A 23,169-nucleotide genomic window follows, 5' to 3' on the forward strand; every position below is an offset into this window, starting at 1 on the left:
GCCGTGCACGCTCCACACAGCAGGTGGCTGCTTCAGTTCATGGGTACACGGGTGGAGCGTTCCGTTTGTGCTTTTTGGGTGTTAGAGAATGTTTTCAGGTGAAAACAGGGCACAAGAGAAACGTGGACAAGGGAAGCCATGGAAAAGTGGAGGGTGGGGGGACACCCCATCCCCGGGGGCAGGGTGGATGTCCTCGTGGGCAGACGGTGCCGCTGACGGCGGACCCCAGACCATCATCTCTGTGTGCTCACATCCTCTAATGAGTCTGGGGACAAAAGCCACTCATCTGTTACCACTGAACTTGTAGAAATGATGTCATCTTACTTCCATCAGTCTGACAAAAGCAACCATCCTGTCTCGGGACAGGGGAACACAGGACACTGGCACCTGGCTAAGCACCCTAAACAAGGTGCTCACATGGGGCTGGTGGGGGCGCACTTCAGTTCCCAGCAGCACTCACAACCCTCCGAGCTTCCGGAAGCCACAGAAAATTCGACTCACATTCCAGCGTTGCTTTTTTTATCAAGGCCAACTTTGATACGCCGAATGGAAGGCAAGATTCTCCCAGCTTCGACTCCGCTTGGGCCTGGCTTCTGGAGCTCCCAGGAGCTGCCCTCAGTCATCACGGCCACCTCACCGCTTCCGTCTGCCTTGGTCTGTTGCCACTGTAAACAAACCGACCCGCCGTCCCCCTGGGCAGGGACTGTGGCACCTCCCTGGTTGCTGCCATCCCCAACCATTTGGGGGAACCGTCAAGGCAACTGCGCTGGGGGCTGAGCCCCAGCACCAGAAGACTCAGGAGCCAAAACAGGTTTTATTCAGATCCGTGGTTGGTTACAAACTTGGTCACAGGCCCCAGAAGGCCATTATTCTGAGTTTACATGGAAATATAAAACTCGACATGTACAACTTGAAAACTTAAAAACAGAAACAAAGGCTTGGTTTAAAATCGCTGTTGAGATGTTTTCCCTGGTGCGTCACCTGGATGATGAACGAAAGTGCCTGAGACCCGGTGGGGAGGACTTCTGACCGTGAATGTGTAACTGAACATTTAAATGTCATCAAAAAGTTAGGGCCTTTGCACCTGATTTTACTGAAGATACAAACAATGCCTGTGACCATCTTTGGTTGCAGCCCAGACGATGCCCGACTCCTGCCGCGTCCCCTCCACCCATGGAGTATGAGTGCCTGTCCCGACGAGGCAGTGAGGCTGGGCCACCACAAAGCGACATGCTTAATGGCTTGGGGACGAGGAGGGAGCCAGAGGTGAGGCACCGTCCCACTGAGCATCTGTGCTCCTGGAGGATCTCTTCTCCAACAGAGTGGAATTGTATGGCCCAGCCTCGGAATTGCCGGGACCGCGTGGAGCATGACCTTCATTTGCCAAATGTGATGGGAGGTTAGGAATCAGAGAACCACCCACCCTCTGACTTTCTCAGGAACCTCCAGGGTTTTGGATTCTTCTCTGGAACCAGAGGCCGAGCTACTGTCCTGCTGTCGCCAGGGAGAGGAGACTCGCGCCACCCTGCCAACCTGACGGACGGCGAGGCCCCACCTGGGGCGCACTGCCTCCCAAGCTTCACACAGCTCGACCCAGGATGGTCAGAGCAGAGAAAGGCCCCAAGAGCCATGTCACTGCAGAGCCCGGGGCCGGGGGAAGCAGAGAGGGGCAAGCGGCCGGGTCCAGGGCTGCCCTGTGAGACTAACAGGCCCGTTGATGCCACGCTCTTCCTTGCCACGCCTGGACCACACGCCTCCTGTTTTAGCTTCTCTTACGCACGCCCCCGTGGCTGCAGGAAAATGCACCGTCGCTCAGAGGTAGCCGCAGGCTCAAGAGAGGGGCCGTGTGGCCCCTCTCGCTGGCTGGGCCGGGGCAGCGCCGGGCCGAGGTCAGAGCTGGTGCAGCTTGCTCCGCTCGGTCAGCAGCGTCATGGCCACAGCGTAGAGGAGATAGCCCAGCACGAGGAGCAGGGCGCAGGCCAGGGGCCCGATACAGAACAGGGAGGCCACGAAGAAGGCCAGAAGCAGCGAGAGCAGCGTCCGGTAGCTGCCCAGGAAGCGCAGGCTGAGCCTCGGGCCCCGGGCACGGCTGGCTGTGGACCCCCGCGCCACGGGGCTCAGCAGGTGCCTGCCCGTCAGCCCAGGCTCCATGAGGTGGTAGCGGCAAAAGCTGCCGAGGAAGTCGGCCCGGGAGCACAGGGCTGCCATCCGGCCTGCAAACTGGGCGCAGACAGAGGTGGGGGCGGTGGGCGCGGGCAGGGCCGCACACTCACCCGGCCTCTCCCCGAGGGCCGCCCGCCCCCCGGCACTCACCCTGCGGTTGATGGCGGACGACAGCTGGAAGAGCACGCGGACCAGGCTGGCGATCTCGAAGCTCCGGATGGGCTGCAGCTCCAAGTCCCCCTGGTACTCGATGTCAAACCTCCGCAGCCCATTGATGATCTAGAAGCGGGATGAGGGGCAAGCCCCAGGGGAGCCCGGGCCGAGCGGGCAGGCCCGCCCACACACCCGTGCGGGCGCGTCCAAGGCGATGGGGGACGGGAGGAGCCCTCCTGGACCCGGACCTTACCTGGTACCGGCCCAGGGGCGTGAGGATGAGCCCGTCCTCTCCCACGATGCAGTCCGGGAGCTGCTTCTTCCCGTTCTCGTCCCGCGTTGTCCCCAAGGCGAGCGTGAGCTGCGCGAGCTGGGCCTCGCTGAGCTGTTGGGGGGGGATGCGCTCTGAGGAGGCTGCGCTGCTTCCTGCTTTCACTTTCCGGGTGAAGGGAGGACACGGGGCTTCGGCCCTGGGCCTGGAACGGCGACCGCGAGGGGACCCAGACAGGACCTCAGCGGTACAGGCTACACCTCCCACGGGCCCCCACAGCGGGGAGGGGGCGGCCCCCACGGCCCGTACTCGGAACACCTGGCACAGGTACTCCAGGGCCTTCTCTAGGTACTCGTCTGTCTTGCGGACACTGTCCTGCCCCATCTCGTCCAGGTCGTTGGCTGGGTAGCAGCCGTTGGCGTCTGTGGAGCAGAAGCCCAGCCACGACAGGAAGGGCCGGCCCGGCGTGCTCTCCCCGCACTGGTCGGAGATGGACTTGGCGGTCTGCTTGGCCTGCGTGATGAGCTGAGCCAGACGCAAGACCTGCAGGGTGCGCGGGCCCGTCAGCCGGCATCGGTGGGCCGCTTCGTGCCGCCTGGCCACCAGGGGACTGGCAGGTGGCCCTGCGGGAGCCCCCAGCAGGTCAGGATGGGCCGAGGAGTTCTTAAGACTAAGACATGCATATTCTAAATGCGAAAGCTTCCCAACAAATGCTGCCTTTATTATCAGAAAAAAATTAGACCTCAGTGAAAAAAAAGGGTAGGAGCCAAGCAGCGTCCAGGCGACACCCAACCTTAGTTCCCCCCTGCAAGGCGTGTGCGCCACCCCCCTGCAGTTCCCACAGCCTCCGGACGGCCATGTGGCCCGGGGGAGCCCCAGCTCACCAGCGTCCGGACCTCGGGCCCAAACATCGGGGTGTACTTGCAGTCCTGGCCCTCCAGGCTGTAGACGTGGCTCTTCACCTTGAAGGAGGTGTCGGTGACGGCCGGCGGCCACGAGGACAGGAAGCTGCCGGTGAAGGGGGGAGCCGTGAAGAGTCGGTGCTGGCGGTGCGGGATGACGAGTTCGGGCTCCAGGAAGAGCTGCTCCCCTGGAGAGCACGACATGAGTCTGGCTTCAGCTTCCACGGCACCCAACACCCCGTCGCCACTGGCAGGCTTCCTGGGCGCCCGCGGAGGCTCCCGAGGCCCCTGCAGCCCCCGTCAGTCTCCAAGGGAAGGCCGATGTTCACAAAGGAAAGCCAGAGAAGCTAATGCCCCACAGACACATCTAAGACGTGACGGGAACCAAGACTGCTTTCTGATGCCGCCACCGAGAGTCACCAGGGAGATGGAGCTCTGCACGCTGCCTCCCCTCCCTCTGGCACCCCCACAGCTCCCGCCTGGCATGCCGGGCCTCAGACCTGCCCCCCGCCACCGCGCACCAGGAGCCCCCACGCCACCTTGGCCAGGCCGCTGCAAGCCTGGGAGGCACACGCGGGGTCCAGGGCTCCCTCTCTAAGTACCGCTCCCCTCTCGCGAAGGGCTTACCTTTCTGGATCATTTCAGCCAGGTTGGGCTGGGCAAAGACTTTGGCCACTCGGAACACCATGAGTGCGTTCTTGGGGCTGACAAGGTCGGTGCGGAGTGCGCGGCTCAGGAAGCCCACGAAGAGCTTGGTGTACATGAGCAGGTTCTCCTGCACAAAGGGTGCCCTGGGGACCCAGGCGCTGCGTCAGGGGCCACACCTCCCACTGCGCCGCCTGCTCTTCCTTGGCTTCCAGACTCTCCCCAGCCATGACCTCCTGGTGGCTGAGGGACCAGGAAGGTGGGGGAGAACCAGGCCTCCTGGGGACGACACAGTCCTCCCCAGGATGAGGCCCTTCCCAAGAAGACAAGGCCTCTATGGCAGAGCGCTAGTGAAGAAGGGTGGAGGAGATCGAGGGGCAGTTTGAGGGTGGGTGTGAACGGACACCTGAGTGGACAAGAACAGCAAGGGGACAGTGCAGAGAAGAGAGCCACCAGCTGTTTCTGTGGGAGATCAATCCGGGGGCCCAGGCAACACAGCCCAGTCAAGGGTCAAGGAGGGGGTGGCCTGTCCCACCCCCCCACCTGCCAGGAGGACAGCATGCCAGGGCTCACCATCTCTCCGACACACACCGCGGCTGGCAGTCACTGGTCTGAGCCTGCTTCTCGGGCGCATACCTCCAGGGCTGCAGGTAGCTCAGCCACATCTCCAGGACCTGGTGACACGTGTGCACTGAGGGCCTTGCAGCCAGTGCTCCAGGGAGCTGTGGGGCTGCGGCTTTGGGCCAAATCCGGGGGTGGCCTGGAGCCCAGCTCCCGGGAGGCAGCTCGGGTGAGCAGGGATGGGTCTAACTGTGGGGCTTCCCCTGGGGGTGCCACCAGGTTCTGGCCTCTTCCCACTTGCTGCCCTCAGAGGGCCCAGGAGGGAACTCCACACACCCTCCCACGATGCTTATTTTTTTAATTTTTATTTGGTTGACACACAACGCTACATCAGTACCAGCCCCCGTGACGTCGAGCCCTCCAGAAACACGGAACATGGAGTGCTCCCCCTGCTGAGCGGGCGAGGTGCAGCTCAGTGAGGCTGGGAACCCACCCGGCATGGACACCTGGGGTCAAAGTCAGGGCGCACAGAGTTTTTCTGTACCTGAGGGTTGGCTCTGGAAATTCAAACGAGCAGAATGAGAGCCCCCAAGGCCTCCTCACCAGGCCTTGGCAGTAACAGCTGATCCCTCCTGCGCTCACCCCACAGGACCTCCCCCGGGGCACACACAGGGCAAGGGCGGCGAGATGGGGTTGACACTCACAGCTCTGAACGACGCATCCAGGGGCCAGTGGCCAAAGCAGTGCTGCAGGAAGAGGTAGAGCTTCTGCTGCACAAACCTCGGGACGGCGGCCCTGCAGGGGAAAGGAGGGGAGAGGGTCCCCTCATAGGCGAGCCCAGTGTCTCCTGCTTGCAAGGGCCAGCTCTGCCAGGGCGAACGAGGGCACTCCCTGGAAGTAAGGTCTCCTACTTTCGGGCCCATTTTTCAGAAGAAGAAACCAGAGTTCAGAGACATTAGGTAAGGTCCCAAGGTCACACAGCACACATGTGGATGATCTAGTGAGGCTCCTGTGACCACCTCTGCTTGGCTCGCCAGATACAAGTCACCTGCTCTGCTGGCCCCAGTCAGCCTAGGAATCAGGCCACCATCCCAGCTCTTCTGAGGGAGGGAAGGAGGAGCAAAGAGGAAGAGCGGGGGAGGGCGCAGCACAGAGCTCAGTCTCCAGTGACAAATGAGCCACTTTGCGGTGAAGGGGCTCCCAGCCCACTGGCTTTCCTGGGCGTTCCAAGGAACGCGGTCACTGTAGAGCTCCCACTTTGCCCACTGCTGGGGAGGAGGGAACAAGAGAGGGCAGCAAGACGGGGCCTCTCTGGCCAGTCTGGCTCTTTCCACCAAAGAGGGCAGGTCTCGAACGAGAGGCCTGAGTGGGCGTGGGGAGATAAACCCACGGTGATGTCCCACCTGCCCCACCCTGCAGAGGCCTCACAGGCCGTCCCTCACACCCCAGGGACAGGTCACTGTGGGAAACGTGCGTGCAGGACGAGGCAGCCAGGGGCACAGGAACCCTGTGCACGGCCCTGTACCCACCGTTTGAACTCCTCCAGGGGGCTGGTGGCGTGGGAGTGAGCGGAGGGAGAGACCTGCTCGGGCTTCAGGCTGTTGGAAAAGGCGTGCAGATGCTTTAGCAGCAGGCGCACCACCAGCACGTGCTCCTCGGTGGGCGTGAACGACTCCTAACGTTGGGGGGGGGGGCAGTGTCAGGACCCAGGCCAGTCTGGGGTGGGGCCCCCAGGTCTGGCCACGTCCCGCCCAGAACCGTTTCTCCCCCACAGGACGCGTGGGCCACCCCCAGGGCCCTCCCCGCGCCTCGCTCGCTGGCCCTGAGACCTGCTAAGAGCACCTGCAGGCCCAGGCAACACACCTGCGAAGGGCTTCACTGTGGGCTTCAAACCCTTTTGTACCCTCTGTGGCTGACTCGGGTCATTGCTGCCCATCCAAGTCCTCAGGGGTCCCCACCTCCTGGCCAGCCAGAGGAGCAGGAGGGGGCGAGGCAGGCCGGCATCCCCACCCCCCCACCCCCTGGATCTAGACTCTGGGTCTCCTGCCTGCCTCCCGGGTGTGTGGAGACAGCTCCCTGGGGCCTGGCTTCCCTTTTCAGGCAGAAACGCTCCCCAGTTCCTTATCCCACTGCAACCCCCACCTCTCCCTCCACTCTGCGTTCTGGACCCGCCAGCTGGGGGCTCAGCCCAGGGTGGCCCTTCTATTGCTAACGGACCTGTGGTCAGCATGACCCCCAAGACAAGAGCACGCTCAATCTGGTGGGCTGAAGTTCCGATTCACCAAGTTCACGTAGGCTCTTTAAGACTCAGACCTGAAAGGCCAGCCTGCCTGCTGGCTGTGCCGTGACGGAGAACAGGGTGGTCCCCTGACTGGCAGAGGATGGCACCAGCAGGCCCCGGCTACCTGCCAACTCTGGGGTGCCCAGACATGCTCCTCTCCCCACACTCACCAACCCCAGGCCTCTGGGGCCTCCACAGACTCGACAGAGGAACTTTCGGAAGCCTAGTCCGGATCCCGACAATGTTGCGGCTGGCAGAGGCCATGCCTCCTGGCACGGCCCAGGCACCCAGCCGCCGCCCCGCCACGGATCTACCTCCGCAGGCCCAGGCAACGCACCCCATGTCCAGTGCGCCCGTGCAGGGAGCTATGGGGCTTCATGAGAGCGGCTGCTGCTTCTCTGTGTGTTTAAGTCTTTGTGTGATGAATTTGCATCATTTGCAGAAAAAAGTGTAAGATACTTTCATAATAACGAAATTTCAGAGGGCACTGATGCCAGGCTGTAATCTACCCCCCGCGCCCCCAGGGGCCTTGCCCTTTCTCATTCCTGGGCCCTTGCCGACCCCGCCACTGTCTCCGCAACAGAGGACAGAACATCCGCGCTGAACCAGAACTGCGCCCCCTCCTCATCCGCACAGGCCCTTCCCGTCACACTGGAAGCCCCTCGGGCCGTCTTCCCGCTGGGGGAAGCCAAACCTTTCTTCCGACCGCCTCTCCCCCACGCCCCCACCGAGCCAAATCCCCACGGGAGCCTGGCCACAGCTGCACGTGGCCTCCTCCGGCTGCATGCCCTTTAGGGACACTTTCCCAAAGCCTGGGCCACTTCTTACTGGGCTCAGCCCTTAGCTAAGCAACCTCTCCTGCCATGGACGTTTCTCCAGGGATCCTGCTCTGAGCCCGGTGAGACCTTCCCCAACACAGGCTGGAGTGCTACCCGCTTCTGTGCTCAGCCCGCCCCTGCCGGCCCTTCCGGGACTGTTCTCTTCCTTCTTCCCAGCAGCTGCTGCTTCTGAGAGGGAACCCTGTGTGTGCTCACCACCCCATCCCAGCAAACCCGATTTCTCATCTTGCACTCAAGTATCCGGTTAAGTATTATTATTATTGTGTGCTCCCACCGAGGGCAACCGGACAGACCCCTGGCCTTGAGCACGGACCTAGACACATGCTTTCTGCCCAGACTTCGTGGCGTTCATCTTGTGAATCGTGAGCTACCAGACTCCATCAGCCCTGAAACAGCCTGCAGCTCTGAACCCTACCTATCAACCTCAAACCCGTCCACACCGGTCATCCCTGCCTAAAGCAGACCCGTCTCCACGAGGCCCTCACCCATTCTTGCCCACCTCTGGAGGAGCGCCCAAGTCCACAAGAGGCCAGGGCCCGGTGTGCTCAGGGATCGACAGCCTCTCCAGGCTGGGGGGCCGAGCCCTTGTCCTCCCCGCCCCTTGGCCTCACAGAGGCTTGGGGTCAACAGAGCCCACCACCATGAGCCGCGGGGTGTCCCTGTGCTCAGTGAGGTCCTGAGCGCCAGGCCTGCACTGCGGGTGGGGAGGGCCGCTGCAAAGGCCGCACTGTTTCCACTCCTCCGACCAGGGCCAAGCACAGAAGCCACCGACTCCCAAGAGCTTGCAAACTCCGGCTGGCCTGGGGCTTGGCCAGGCAGATCTGGGGGCCCCACCCCCCCAAACCTGGGCTAGCCTGCCAAGCTGAGGGCCAAGGCAGGCTAAAGATGGCCACTCGCCACCATCCCCAACACACACTGGCCTTGCTCTGTTTGGAACTGGTCTGAGTCACCCCAGCCGGCCCCCGGCAGGCCCCTCGCTTTACCACTGCACTGCCATGCGCTCCATGGCTCACACCACAGGGCAGAGGTGAAACGGAACAATAGGAGAGCAGCCAGTACTTGGTAGGCGTGGAGGGCCTGGAGGCTGGGTTGGGCGGGGCTGTGGAGGGCGCTGGACACACTGAGTCGGTAGTGCAGAACCTCCAGCTGAGAGACAACAAAACAGAGAAGCCGAGAAGAGGCGGGGAGGGCAGAGGGCAGGGCAGGGGACAGGAGGGGAGAGACCGGGGAGGGGACAGCAGGGAGAGAAAGACAAAAATGAGCCCAGAAGTGAGGAGAGAAAACAAAAAACAAAAATAAAACAAAAGCCCGTCAGTGACAATCCACACCGTCAGAGCCCCGCAGCCTCAGGCCAGTGGGACGCCACCCTCTCAGCAGCCCTAAGGGGCCCTGCCTGGTGGGCAGACCAGAGCCAGGCCCGAGGGCCGCTCCTCCACCTGCCAGGCAGAGAGACAGACGCTCAAGGTCACTTGGGCAGCGTCCTCCACGTCACTGGGCCTGAAGGTCCCTCCAGCTCCCTGAGGACGGCCTGACTCACTTCCTGCCAGAAGGTCCTGCCCTCCCCAACCTCCGTGTGTGTGGCATGTGCATGCTGCACCCCGCCAGGACCCCGGAGGCCTTGCTGGGACATACTGCCAGCCACCAAGGCCCTGAAGGCCCTGAGGCTCAGAAAAGAAATTTTTGAGGAGCCCATTCCTAATGGATACCTCTCTGCTCAGGAAAGAAAAATATGTCATTTATTGGACTTCCCTGGGTTGTCCCAAAGAGAAATTTACCAAACTGATATATGATGTGGTCACTTCCTAGGTATCAAAGATCCAATTGGTGGCCCCTCCTGAATGGTTCTCTCTGTGGGGGCTGATTCCCAGGGTGGCACGGAGGTGAGCAAGGCTCAGCCCACCAGAGCTAACACCCTCCACACCCCACATTCCGGAAATCGTTAAAGGTGACGCAAACACTCATGGGTTCAAATTCTGGGAGATCCACCTCTCCCACCTCACCAGGACTCCCCAACTGCGGACACACAGAGCCCTTCACTAGTCTCAATGGGCCCTCAGAATCTGGCCATGGCCACACGCACCCAGAGGCAGCTGGAACCCTGAGGCTGGGACAGCCTGGGACATGGGTGACGACAGCTGAGTTGGCAAAGCTGTCCACTCCCATCCCACCGTCTGCCCTCCCCGCCTGCAGTGACAAGGCCTGCTAAAGCAGTCCCCTTCAGCCAAGCACAGCTCAGAGCCAGCCCTGGCACACGTCCTGCCCGGTGAGGGCCACGCCTCCCACTGGGTACCATGCTGCACGCAGGAGAGGTCAGCATGCGTGTGCCAGGCCTTGAGGAGACAGGCGCAGCCAGAGACCCGCAGAGCAAGGGCAGGAAGGAGCACAGCAAGGAGGGGGTCTGCCCTTCAAAGCCTTCCTCTGGGCCAGACCCCAGGCTCAGCCGCAGCTCAGTGGGAATCGGGGAGCCCATGGTTCCCTGCTGGGGACCTGCCCAGTCTACAGGAACACCGGGCAGGCCCCACAGTAGCCTGCAGGAGTGTGCGGACTTCAGTGACCAACTGCCTTTCCAGAAGCCCTCCTCAGTAAGCTGGGATGGAGAAGAGGCCCGGGCTCTATGGAGCAGGCATCCACTCTGGACCCAGGCTAGGCACGGAAGCACCGCGGGACCTCTCAGAGCTGCACTTCCTGCATCTCTAACGTCAGGAAACAGTGACTCCAAGGCTAGGATTCTACATGGCACAGCACAGGCCTGGGTAGATAGTAAGGAGCCTCGGAAGGAGACCTCCCCAGCTTGCTTTCTCCACTTCCCACACACCAGGTTTACTAAGGTTTTGTTGTCAGCCTCAGTAGGAGGCAAAAAAAAAAAAAAACCCAAACAAACAACAAAAAACCACAAACCCTCTCCCAGTGCCTGGTGGGGGTTTCCCGGTTGTCCCCCCACTACCAGCCATTCTGAGCAGCTCTCACGTGCCCTCTGGTCTGGCCAAGAGGAAGCAAACATGGGGAAGAAGGGGAAGGCCCCCCTACCCCAGCAGGTCCAGCCCACCACTCCTCCCAGGTGACAGACAGCCTAGAGGACCTTTGTGACTGGCAGATCTGCTAAAGATTACAGCGAGTGTGCCCGCACTAGCTCAGAAGACAGAAGGAACAGCCAGGAAGGTGATGCAGCAAAGCAGCCTCTGCCTCTGCAAGACCAAGCCACATGCACAGGGGCTGAGTGAGCCCCCCAGGACCCAAGGGGGAAGCCCGGCCCCCTGACCACCGTGCACTAGCCAGGAACATGCAAGTCCACTCTGGAAGCAGGAATGGCAGCGCAGGTCCTCAGTGACATGAGAGGCCCAAGAAGGAGTCCCGGCTTTCCCTCCGTCCCATGTGGTGCCAAGGACAGAGATTTGGGGTACTCTGCACTGCACTTTAAGAGAGCAGCAGTCGGGGGTGCTCCCCAAACCGGTACTCAGCAGAGAGCAGGGAAGCAGAGCTGGTTGCCGAGACTCTGCAGCGGGAAAAGAACTGCTCCATGCTGGAATCGCAGAGGGAAGGTCACAGGCCACCCGTACAAATTTCAGGCCCAGAGAATCTTAATTCTTAAGGAATCTCTCAAGCATTCTGTCTGGTGTCGACAAAAGCAACATCTAAGAGGCGGCCCAGAAGCGCACAGAAGCTGCGGATGGCGCAGTCGGTCCCAGGCCGAGGCTGCCCCCAGCAGGGCCCCGGTTCGTGTGTTTCAGGCTGTTTCATGGAGTGTGAACCTAGGTGCGCGCCCTGCCTCTTATTAAGCGGACAGAGCCGTTCTACCCTGACGAGTCCACAGGGTAGCCGGCCCTGAGCACGGCGACCCAGGGAAGGTTTCGGGGACACAGCTGCCTCCACGCCTCTGCGAATGAGCATGGTGCCCAGTGAGGGAAGGGAAGGGAAGGAGGAGACAGGCCGGGCCGCGTGCAGGAAGGCATCAGACCCTGCCGGCTGCACAGATGGCTGCCTGCCGCTGCTCGGGGGGAGGGTGCGGGGGGGGGCAGCGTGGGCACCAAGGGGAGCGAGGGCTGCCGGGTGCCACCTCAGCAGGAAAGCAGGAGGCACTGTGACAGTAGAGGGGACAGACCTGGCTGTGACTCCCAGAGGCATCCGCGACTCTCCTGCCCCCCCACAATGCCACCTCATCCATTCCGGCTGCCAGGGAGGGGGCTCTGGAAGTAGCAAGAGGAGGACCCCAGAGAGGATAGGCCTCCAGCCCTCACCATGGAAGCCCACCACAGAACCAAACCCACCTGCTGCCCAGCACTGGAGTAAGGGGTGGTGGTGAGTTTCTGCTTCCCACCATCTAGCCCTTGAAAACTAGCTGAGATTAAGGACAAGAAGTAGCAGGTGGACCAGGCACACCAAGGCCAGAGCAGACAGGGACGAAAAACTTCGGCAACATACCTTGGCGTGAGGGGACTGCATTTTTTGGTACATCTCCAAGGAATAATGATGAAGCCACATTTCCACAAAAACCTGCAAGAGAGCATTGGGTGGTCAAATGATTTTCATCTAGGGTGTTGTGACATTCAAAGGGCAGTTCTTTTCAACAAACAGTGCTGGGAGAACTGGGTATCTGCATGCAAAAGAATGAACTTCCACCAGAAACAATAAATAACTCAAAATGGATCAGAGACCTACATGGAAGACCTAAAACTATAAAACTCGTAGAAGAAAGTGTGAGGACAAAGCTTTATGACATTGGATTTGGCCACGATTTCTTAGCTAAGACTCTAAAAGCACAGGCAACAAAAGAAAAGAGATAAATCGGAATTCATGAAAATTTTTAAAATTTTGCACATAGAAGTCACTATCCAGAGTGAAAAAGGCCACCCACAGTATGGGGGAAAGTATTTACAAATTATGTATGTGAGGAGGAATGGATATCCAGAATATATAGACAACTCCTACAACCAACCCAAACACAAATAAATAAAGCCACTCAGCGGCACCTGGGTGGCTCAGTCGTTAAGCGTCTGCCTTTGGCTCGAGTCGTGAACCCGGGGTCCTGGGATCGAGCCCCGCATCGGGCTCCCTGCTCGGCGGGAAGCCTGCTTCTCCCTCTCCCACTCCCCCTGCTTGTGTTCCCGCTCTCACTGTATCTATCTCTGTCAAATGAATAAATAAAATCTTAAAAAAAAAATTAAATAAATAAAGCTACTCAATTCAAAAATGGGCAATGGACTTGAACAGATATTTTACCAGACGACATACAAATGGCCAATAAGGACACAAAAAGATGCGCAACATCACCAACCATGAGGGAAGTGCAAATCAAAACCACCGGGAGACACCACCTCACATCCATTGGGGGGGCTCTAATCACACCCAGACCATCGTGGGCGTCGGCGCGGCCTGCACCCCTGGTGGGAACGTTTGACGGTCCAACCGCCGAGGAACACAGTGCGGTGCTTCCTCAGAGCATTAAGCAGAATTACCGCACGATCCAGCAGTTCCACTTCAGGGTATGTACCCAAAAGAATTGAAATCAGAGTGTCTAAGAGATTTTTGTACATCCGTGTTCATAACAGAACTATTCACAATAGCTAAAACGTGCAAGCAACCCCAGTGGCCATCCACAGATGAACGGAAACACAGAAGGTGGCAGATCCATATGACAGAGTATTACTGAGCCTTAAAAAGAAAAGAAACTTGGCAACGTACTACCACATGGATGAACCTTGACGGCGCTCTGCTACATGAAACAAGTCAGTCGTAAAAAGCATTAATTACCATATGATTCTGCTTCTATGAGATCCTACAGTAGTCAAAATCATAGACACAAAAAGCAGAATGGAGGGGGCCAGGGGCTGGGAGGAGGGGGTATGGGAAACGTCTGTTTAATGGGTGCAGTTTCAATTTTACAAGATGAGGAAGTTCTGGAAATTCCTTTCCCAGCAATATGAATATATGTAATTCTACTGAACTGCATACTTTGATGGTAAATTTTATGTCATGTGTATTTTACCGCAATTCAAAGAAATTTTTTCTTCAATAATTAAAAAAAAGAGAGAGAGAGCGTTAGCGTTCTGGTCCAGAGAACAACCCTCCAGCATTTCTGCCCCATAAGCCCGTGTCCTGGCCACCAGCCCTCCTCATGGGCTGGCACAGCCCAGAATCCACATTAGCTGGGGGCATCTGAAGCACCAGGGCCCCTCTGCAAACAGGGACGCTGAGTCCAGCCATCCAATCTCCCGGTGCGGTCTCAACGATGACATACATGGAGGCCACTGAAAGTGCAGCAGCCCATACACCAAGGTTATATACGAGGCAGGAGGGACAGAACCCCATCTTATCCATGTGTCAGGCTGTCAGTAAGTGATGCTCGCGGCTACCAACTCCGCCCCAGCGTCGAGAACCAGCTGAACCTCTCCAAGGTGTACTTGAAGAGACAGTCTGGCCTGGGAGGGAGCCAGCCCAAGCCTGCGTGAGAGGCTGGAGCCTGCACGAGTGCAGACAAGGGGCCCTACCACCTCCCATGTGGATCCCCCAACCCGGAAGGGATAGGGGCTGCCGGCCAAGCAAGGTCAGAGGCTTTGCAAGCCTTTTCTGGCCAGTGTTATAAAAACACTACTGGGGCAGGGGCTTAATATCCACCCAAATGAGGGGGATCACAGGAAACCTTTCCAGCATTGTGGGAGCAGGTTGGAGACGTGCGGTGTGGGGCAAGCCTGCATGCACATGGATCCAATGGAAACTGAGCAGCGCTCATACCACGAGTGACAAAACTCCACAGACAGTGAATCCTGGGATGAACAGCACTGCCAGTGACATCCATGTTCAAGAGGTGGGCACGTCACAGCAGGAAAACACCAACAATTTAGAAGCACTCTCAGGCTGAGGGCAGTGTCTAGGGCTCTGCCCCCTGGGGCGGAAGGTGGTCGGACAGTTTATTTTGAAACAGAAGACGAGAAGGGCTTCCTCACTCTCACCTGGAGTAGAGTTTCAGACCTCCAGATCTCATGGGAGGCAGGGTCTGCGTTCACAGACGTCTGATGAGAGATGTGTCGCTTCAGGAGGCTGGTGTGGTGGAGGCCATAGGAAGCGAAGGGCATGGCTGGCGTCCTGAGGGACACACAGAAACAGGCCTTCGTTAAGGGGTCCTGCCGGCACAACCAGGGGCAATCTGAACATGAACATCGGTGGCAACTGTAGCCATTACCACCTGCTGAATCACAGGACGGCCCCCAAATCCACTTCCCTACCGCAGAGCATGCACTGGTCAATGTAAGGGATGAAAGCAAACAACCACCCTTAGGCAACCATCCTATTAATAACTGATTTGGCTGGCAATAATCAAGGGACACTAACACCGCTGATAATTACATAGTCTCAGCGTATCTTCCCAACAAATCCCTCTTGCTAATTAACTTGGCACATTTAATTTTACAGTAGGAAAACCTAGCCAACACCCCCCTGGCCCAGTGATCAAGACAATGTCACCAGCACACAGACTCCACGGCCGCTGGGCCTAATCGCTAGGAAACACCAGAGAACTCAAGATAAGGGCATTCTGCACATCCCCGGGCTGCACCAGTTAAAGGCGTCAAGGTCAGGAAAGATGGGAAGACGGAAGGACTGTTCCGCACTGAAGGGGGACCAGAGGCAACCACACGCAGCGAGTGAGCCTGCGCTGGACCCCAGCCGGGTAGCAGACGTTAGTGGGGTAGCCAGGGCAGCCCGAGTGGAGTCTGAGGATGAGACGGCGGCCTGGCAGCGATACGGATTTCCTGATTCAGATAAAAGCGCAGTGGCTGTGTAGGAGAATGCACTTGCTTTTAGGAAATACACTCCAAAACATTAAAAAATAGCAGGCGTTGTGTCTATAACCTACTCAAATGGCCTAGAAAAAACACATACAGATAAACAGAATAAAACAATTCAGAAATGTAGGTGAAGGACCTATGGAAGTTTTTTGTTATTCATGGCAAGTTTTAAGTCTGAAATTCTAGGTTAAAATAAGCCAACACAACTGGGCCCAGCAAACAGCTTGGCAGCTGAAACCTGCCTCTGACAGGGCGTGAAGCTGGCCAGCCCAGGGCGCCTCTCGGCCGTAGCATTACCAACGCCTGCGCAGCCTCTCCCCACTTCCACGCCCCCACCTCCTCCTTTCAATCCCCTTTCCTCGGGGGCCTTCCTGTGCCGGCAGGAAAGACCCCACCTCCCAGGGAAGAAGGTGCACCAGCAAGGTTGAGGAGGGTGAGGAACATGGGTGGCAGCTCCCCGGTCACGAGTGTCTCTGGGGAGAGGCGGCCAATCGGCCCCCGGCTAAAGGCCTCTGAAGGCCTCAGTTCACCCTCAGGCTGAGGCTAGCTGCACACTCCCTTCCTGCACGGTCCAGCCACAGCCCAGCCTGCTTGGATTGGCACAAGAGGCTCTTTACCCCAAGACCTCTGGCGCAGGCCAAGACCTGGTCTGGAAGCCTACACGGATTCCTCCTGCTCTTATTCCTCCCCACATCAGCCCTGCTGTGGCCTGCCTACAGGCCCTTTCCCTCCAGCACCACCTGCCCAGTGCCACCGATCAGCTCTGGTAACATTGCTCTGAAACCCCCGCCACCGCTTCGGTGTGGGGCTTGGATGCCACACGTAGGGAGGGCTGCTATGGGCAGCACACAGCCGACTCCCAAACCAAAGTCAGGCCTTGTCCATGGGGCCACAGGACCTGCTCACTGCAAACCCAGGCACAGACATCCTCCTCACCCCTGCCCTCCGGTCTGTGCCAGGGAAGCTGGGGTCGGGGGATCTCAGGCCTAAGAAATGTTGGGGCACCCTGGACAAAGAGTGGCACTACTGTCCCTGTGAGCAATGCCCACTGCCCAGGCCACTCCCCTGTGGAAGCGCCAGACTTTACAGGCTAGCCGCAGGGATGGGCCATCCCAGGCCAAGAGCCAGGGCAGCCAGAGAGCCTTACCTGGGAGCTGGTGAGGGGCTGGGCCCCCCGGGACTGGAGGAGAGCGGGGGGAGCACACTGCCTTCTGTGGGCAGGAACCATGACAGGTACCTGTCCACGAGGGTGAAATAGGCACAGTCTGAAGTTCGTATGTGGAGAGCCCCAGGAAGTGGCTGGAAAAGCAAATCTGCATTGGTGTGTGGCTCTGGGTGCCATGCCCTGGCTGTGGACCCCAGCAGCCTCAGGGCTCAAATCAACGCACACGAGCCCTGGGACATGGGCCACATCCCAGGGGCCCGACCACAAGCACCCTGGGCAGTACCGGGAGACAAGTTCCCACCACCGGGGGCCTGACTAGACCCCAGAGTCCTTTTCAGCATGCAACCACTTCCCACAGGAAGCCCCCCAACTACCACTCGGGGTGTCCAGGTCAAGTGTGCCCACCGGCCTGTCATCCTGAGTGAGGATGGCCTGAGCAGCAAAGGCTGGAAGAAGATGCAGAGGACGAGCCGGAGAAATTCCCAGAGGTGGGAAAGGAAAAGACGTGGATAAAGAAAGTCCTAGGCCACAGCCCCCACCCTCCACGGGGGCTTTGGTAAAAAGCTGCTCAGGGGCACCCCTCTTGTACCTTCTGAGTGATGAGGCTCAAAGCAAAGAAGAACATGTAGTACTCGAACGGATCTGATGGCAGCGTCAGGGGGCAAACGGGCAGGGCTACGGGGCCACCCCCAGCACCGTGTCCCGGCCCCCCATGGCCTCCCCAGCCCTCCAGGGCTGACAAAGGATACTGAGGGCCAAGTTCAGGCCGAGGCCCCCCATCGGGGGGAACTGGACCTTGTTGTGGTACAGAGGGCTGTCGGGGAGCACACGCTCCTGGATGGACGCCTTCACAGGGCCCTGCGGAGACAGGGAGTTGGGTTTGTGGGCAGGCTCCACTGGGTGCCCCCGTGCGGGGCAGCCTTTGGGAAGGGCCGCTGCAGAGGCGACCAGCACATGGGCCCTGCCTGGGGGAGCACTGCTGTCCTCTGGGTAGCGCTGGAGCAAGAGGGCCTCCACTCAGAATCGCTCACAGTATCCTCAGGAAGACCCCCAAACAGCAAGGGCAGCAGCTGTGTGTTTCTGAGCCTCATCAAGGGCTTCAGGTTCCCCATCTTCTTTGCTTCCGATATCCACCAAGCAAGTCACCCCTCAATTTACCACTGAAGGACTGGAAACTCAGAAAAACAGAGCAACTGGTCACACAGCCCTGCCTGCCACTCAGCCAGGAACAAACCAGGTTGCGTGGTGCCTTCTCCATGAGCAGAGTTGGGAATGATGCCTCCTGGACCCTGAGCAGACACCATGGCGCGTTCTCTTGCCCACGGCTGCAGCCCCCCAAGCCCTGCCCAGCACCCATCACCGCAGCCGCTGTGCAGGGCGCTCTGCCCTGAGCACGACGCTCACCCCACGGCTTACTTACGGGCAGGTAGGAGACAGGAAAGTCAAACTTATAATCTTCGGCCTGAAGCTTATAAACCAACTTCATCATTGGGCCACTGAACATGAAATTAAACCAACAAAAACAAGGCAATGAACTGTAAACCATCTTGCTTTGATTGTTTCTTAACTTTGAGAAATACAGTGCTTTAAGAATGGGATCACCATGAGGAAACATCCAGCCCCTCTCAGGTGACAAACCTACCTACCCAGGGTCTAGAAATTCCATCGCAATGCTGTATTCCACAGGACTCATGCGTCCCTGTAAGTAGCGGAGGTTCCAGCCAACAAGGACACCGTCCAGACTGCCAAAAATGCTCTCCACCAGCCATGGGAAGATGGCGTGCAGCTCCTGAAATGATGTGCGGGGAAGGCTTTGACTAGTGCGCACTGCTGGGCTGTGTGCCACGGGGGCCTCCTGCCCAGTCCAGCGCTACACCCTTGTCCACCTCCTTCACTGAGTGTGTACACATGAACTGGAAATTTTCAGGGTGAGAATCTTTGTCCAGGCTGGCTTCCTGGGCTTACACTTACTACTTGATAATTTTGGGTATGGCTTAAATAAAATATATATTTTCAGTGTGAAAACCAGGGTTTCTCAATCTTTTGGGCTGGACACTTCTTTGTTGGGGTGGATTGTCCTGTGCAATTTGGGAAAGTTACCAGCATCACTGGCCTCTACCCACTCGATACCTGTAACACCCTCCCCTGTGTGACAGCCAAAAATGTCTCTAGACATTGCCAAGTGTCCCATGCAGGACAGAAGCACCTGTGGCTGAGAACCCCTGGTCTACATGTTGACATGTTTAAATGTGTCCATAAATGTGTCCAATACTGGGTCAGGCCTCTGTGCAGGGCAGTGCTCAGAGTTGGGAATCAGGGGCTATAAGAATGTTTTTCAAAGAGTATATGAGACATGCCCTAAAGAGATGCGAGCAGAACCGTACCTTTGCTGGAAAATCCTCAATGACTTTAACCAAGTCTTGGCACCGCTGTGCAAAGGGCTTATTTATAGAGTCAGCTTTCAGGCTAGCCTAGAAGATAAAACAAACAAACAAAAAAATCATGAGCATATTCATTTGGCAGCTTTTGCTCTTATTCTGGCTCAAATCAAAACAGAAACCCAAGTGATAGGCAGGAGTCAGACACACCATGGGCATGGCTCCCCAGCATCTTGTGCATCAGGTCATGCATGTGTCAGTGGCCTAAAGGATGCAACTAGGAGAGGCGGGGGTCCTTTGCTCCCCAGACAGCCAACTCTCAGGCTTCTTCCCTGCACCCTCTGTCAGGCATCCCCAGTTACAGCAGGGTACTACACATTTTCACGACAGAAGTGACTTCCATCCAATCCAGAGCAGGGGGTCAGCTCCACGGTCAGCCCTGCAGCCAGAAGAGGACCCTTATTGTGTAGGGCACCCCTCACAGACCACAGAGTACTCCCTGAGTGTATACACATGAACTGGAAATTTCCCTGTGATGACCACCCGTGATGACACCACTGTGATCATCAGTGAGGATGCCCAACAAAACAAGGGAGACAGCAGAAGCCCTCTTAACCAAGCTATCCCCTGTTCAGCAGGTAACGAGCCAAATGAATTCATTACCTTAAGAAACAAGGCAGGCTAGAAATGACAGATGGCTTTAACCAAACGTCGACACGAATCGTGAAGGCGATGGATAGGCCAGGAAACATTCAAGACAAGAATGAAGGAAATCTACCCGAGGTCGTGGGGTGTGGATTAAGATCAGGAGAAAATGCCAGAATTTGAACCCATATGGCTCTGCCCAAGGCTATCTAAGGCCTCAGCCACCTCCAAATGAGCGTGGTGTCTCAATCAGAGATAAAGATCTGGGCTGCTGCAGCCACACACTGTGGGAAGGTTCCCCGCATGCCTGGCCTCTATGCTCTGAATGCCAATAGCACCGCATGGGTTGGCTCTAGAAGGGGCACCAAGGAAGGATGTCCTTCTGAATAAACGTTCACAGAAAGTATCTTCCGGGAACTGAAATAAGGAATCCTCACACCATGGCTATCTGCCTCACATGTAACTTCCCAGCGTCATGTTTAATACTGAGAGTGCAGTCCCGCCATTTTCCAATGATGACAGTTACGATTATTAGAATACCCCAGGAAGTGTGTAAAGTATACAAGATGTGAAAATTCTGATGTATATCCTTTCACAAGTAGTGAAAATGGATTTCAATCAACTTACCTTGTAGATGAGAAACTCATCTTGTAGATGAGAAAACCAGGGCTCAGGGGTTCGAGTAAACCCAACATCCTACACCGGAAGGGGCCAGGGTCAAGTCTAAGGATTCTAACCCCCAGGCCAACTTCCTTCACATCCCCTCAAAAAAACCCCAGCAGAAAGTTCAGGTCAGGGGAAAGAACTCGCAAGTCCCTGAGCTGTAGAGCAATCATCTTGCTCACATTCCCAAAGGCAGCTGGTACTTACCAGCAGAAAGCTGGGCTGCTGCAGGTGAGGGAACGCCATAGCAGCCTCCTGGGGGCCGCTGACAACGGCCGTCTTAGGAAACCACTGTGAGAAAACAAAGGCGACATCTCAACATCTGCCACACAACAGATTATACTGCCTTACAATGCCCAGGGGAGTATCTGTATAACTCAATACACTCTGCACTGCCAAATTCCACGTTTTATAGAAATGCCAGGCTGATGCAGTCCACAATGGCCAGCTTCAGAGCCAAGTGTGCAGTGGCGAATCCTTGGTAACGCTTGTACAGCACTTGCTAGGTGCCTAGAAGGGTGCCGTAGAAGCTAGCCTGCTTCAAAGGACCCTCCGTATATTTCCTCGTTTAATCCTCAGGGGTAGGCAGAATTTTAAAGATAGCCCTCGAAGATTCCTAACCTTGGGTATTCAATCAAACGCTCATCTAGGTATTATGAAGGAATTTTGCAGATATGACTGATGTCTCAAGGGGGCGGACCATAAGATAAGAGCAGTTCCAGCTGCCAGCCAGTAAGGAAACGGGGACCTTAGTTCTACAACCCGAAGGAACTGGATTCTGCCAGCAACTTGAATAAACTTGGAAAAAGATTCTTTCCGAGGGCTTCTAGGTAAGAACAAAGCCAACCAACACCTTGATTTCAGTCTTGTGATATCCTAAGCAGAGAACCCAGTGGAGCCTGCTAGACTTTTGGACTATATAACTCTGAAATAATAAGTGGATGCAGTTTTAAGCTGCTAAGTTTGTTAAGGAAGAATAAAAAACGTATATCCTCACAACAATCCTGTGAGGTCAATACAGATAAAAAGAAGTGGAAGCAGAGAGGAGATAATCACTTGCCCTCACTTAGCTGGTAAATGGCAGAGCCAAGATTCTAATACACAGACCTCCGAACACATCTTCCAGAGAGACAGGTATGTCACCTGTGCTCTATGAGAATGAATGGAATGAATGGAGGGGATGCGCAAGCTCAGCTGAGAGAGCTTTTGAACAAGCCATCAGAAAATCAGGAGCAACTCTCTAGATTCCTATCTCTCTGTCCACCCAGGTCAGAAACTGAAACTAGCCAGATGTGGACTGAACAGAAAGGGAGCCTGCCTAGTCCCACCGACGATGGCCTTCCTGGCACAGCTCTGCCCATAGCATGGGTAAGAGTGTTGAGGTGGCAAACAGAAGTGTATGTGGATGAGGAAAGACTAGGCGCAAGGAAGCTGTGAGGCAGTGGAGGAGTTGAGAGGAGATGTGAATCTCTGCCTCTTGACAATAGAAACACCTCCAGGGTTTTTTCAATTCTCTGCATGACACTGGCTGTCAAACTCAGTTTTAAGGAAGACCTCAAAGGCCTCAGTCCTGAACCAAGAGAACACTGATTAAAATGACCAAAGCAAAATAATCAAAGCAGCATAAAATCCTGGCCTGTTTGCAAAGGGCAAAGCTTTGGAGATGATGAGGTGGAAGTACCTCCTTGTTCAGAGGAAGCCTGCCCTGGCATCAGCTCAAGGACTGAGGCCCAGAGGTGCCAAACCGAGGAGTCTTTCCGAGAGAGGGCAGTGTCTCCTAACGCCCTGTTCTCTAACCCTACCCCAGCCAGGCTCCTCCATCACACCTTTCTCCACTGTGTACCAAGTGTTCCCTTCTTCCGCCACTTTACAGCCACTTTCTTCAGTGGCTGCTTCGGATCTTGTTTTTGAGGTTTCTTCTCAGAGTGGCAACGCCAATCACGCCAAGCAAATCACACTACTGCCAAGGCCTCCCTCTGGCTGCGCTCTGAGAAGCAGAGGATGCTCCTATTTGCTGCTCACAACTGCCCTGTGAAGTGAGCATCGGGATCTCCATATTACAGATGAAGAAACTGAGGCTCAGGAAGGTCGGCCCACACAGGCAACAAGAGCCGGGTGAGAATGCACACCCGGCTCTTCCTCCCACACAGCTTGTTGAGCCCAAGGCTCAACTTCAACTCGAATCTCTCCTTCCGCCAACTCGTTCATCGAACGTAAACCGGGCACCCACCAGGACGGGGTGTGCGAGATGCGCGAGAAGGTGGCATGAGGGCGCAGCCCAGGAAGATGGCAATGAGGGCGCAGCCGGGCCCTTGGTTTCCCAGCCGGTCGGCCAGACAAGGGACACAGAACCAACGTCCGGCTCGAGGCCTGCGGCTCGTGCAGGAACGGAGATGGCTTCGGCGGAGGTTCGGGGGGACATGAGACCGTCCCGCACGCGGCTCCCACCACTCACCTGTGGGACCCATGAAGTCACCCGCCTAAGGGACGAAGACCGCCATTCGGCTACCCGGCACCGAAATGTCGTCATCAAGCTGCGCCTGGCGTCACGCCTCCCCTGGCCTGGCGGGAAACACACCACCAACTCGGTCGGCAGTTATCTCAAAAGGCGCGTGCGCAAAGTGAAGGCCGGCCGGGTTTATGGGTTACATCTCTGATAGCGCGTGCGCAGTGGGGGCAGCAGCGTCCCTTAACCCTGAGTTCTTGGACTGTAGGAGCCGTA

General features: G+C 57.1%; 1 protein-coding gene across 5 annotated transcripts; it reads right to left on the minus strand.

The window, feature by feature from the left end:
* Window positions 1-795: 795 nt before the first annotated feature.
* On the minus strand, window positions 796-23,045 carry SMPD4 (sphingomyelin phosphodiesterase 4). Of its 5 annotated transcripts, none has more exons than XM_034989179.1 (20): window positions 22,903-23,045; window positions 20,655-20,738; window positions 19,146-19,232; window positions 18,408-18,550; window positions 18,182-18,257; window positions 17,511-17,619; window positions 17,351-17,403; window positions 16,744-16,895; window positions 14,763-14,895; window positions 12,235-12,306; window positions 8,875-8,961; window positions 6,225-6,370; window positions 5,400-5,490; window positions 4,708-4,808; window positions 4,117-4,280; window positions 3,472-3,677; window positions 2,897-3,130; window positions 2,570-2,701; window positions 2,314-2,442; window positions 796-1,790 (listed from the first exon to the last, which is right to left on the minus strand). In XM_034989179.1, exons 1-20 carry the CDS (start codon window positions 22,975-22,977, stop codon window positions 1,773-1,775), a joined length of 2,292 nt encoding a protein of 763 aa, XP_034845070.1. In that variant the 5' UTR covers window positions 22,978-23,045; the 3' UTR covers window positions 796-1,772. The 5 variants fall into 5 exon arrangements, with proteins under 5 accessions (XP_034845070.1, XP_034845067.1, XP_034845069.1 ...); XM_034989176.1 differs by having other exon boundaries at window positions 796-2,220; XM_034989178.1 differs by lacking the exon at window positions 8,875-8,961 and having other exon boundaries at window positions 796-2,220.
* Between the last annotated feature and the right edge of the window lie 124 nt (window positions 23,046-23,169).

Source organism: Mirounga leonina, unplaced genomic scaffold, assembly GCF_011800145.1.
Source record: "Mirounga leonina isolate KUSES-001 unplaced genomic scaffold, KU_Mleo_1.0 Mir_481, whole genome shotgun sequence".
NCBI lineage: Eukaryota > Metazoa > Chordata > Mammalia > Carnivora > Phocidae > Mirounga > Mirounga leonina.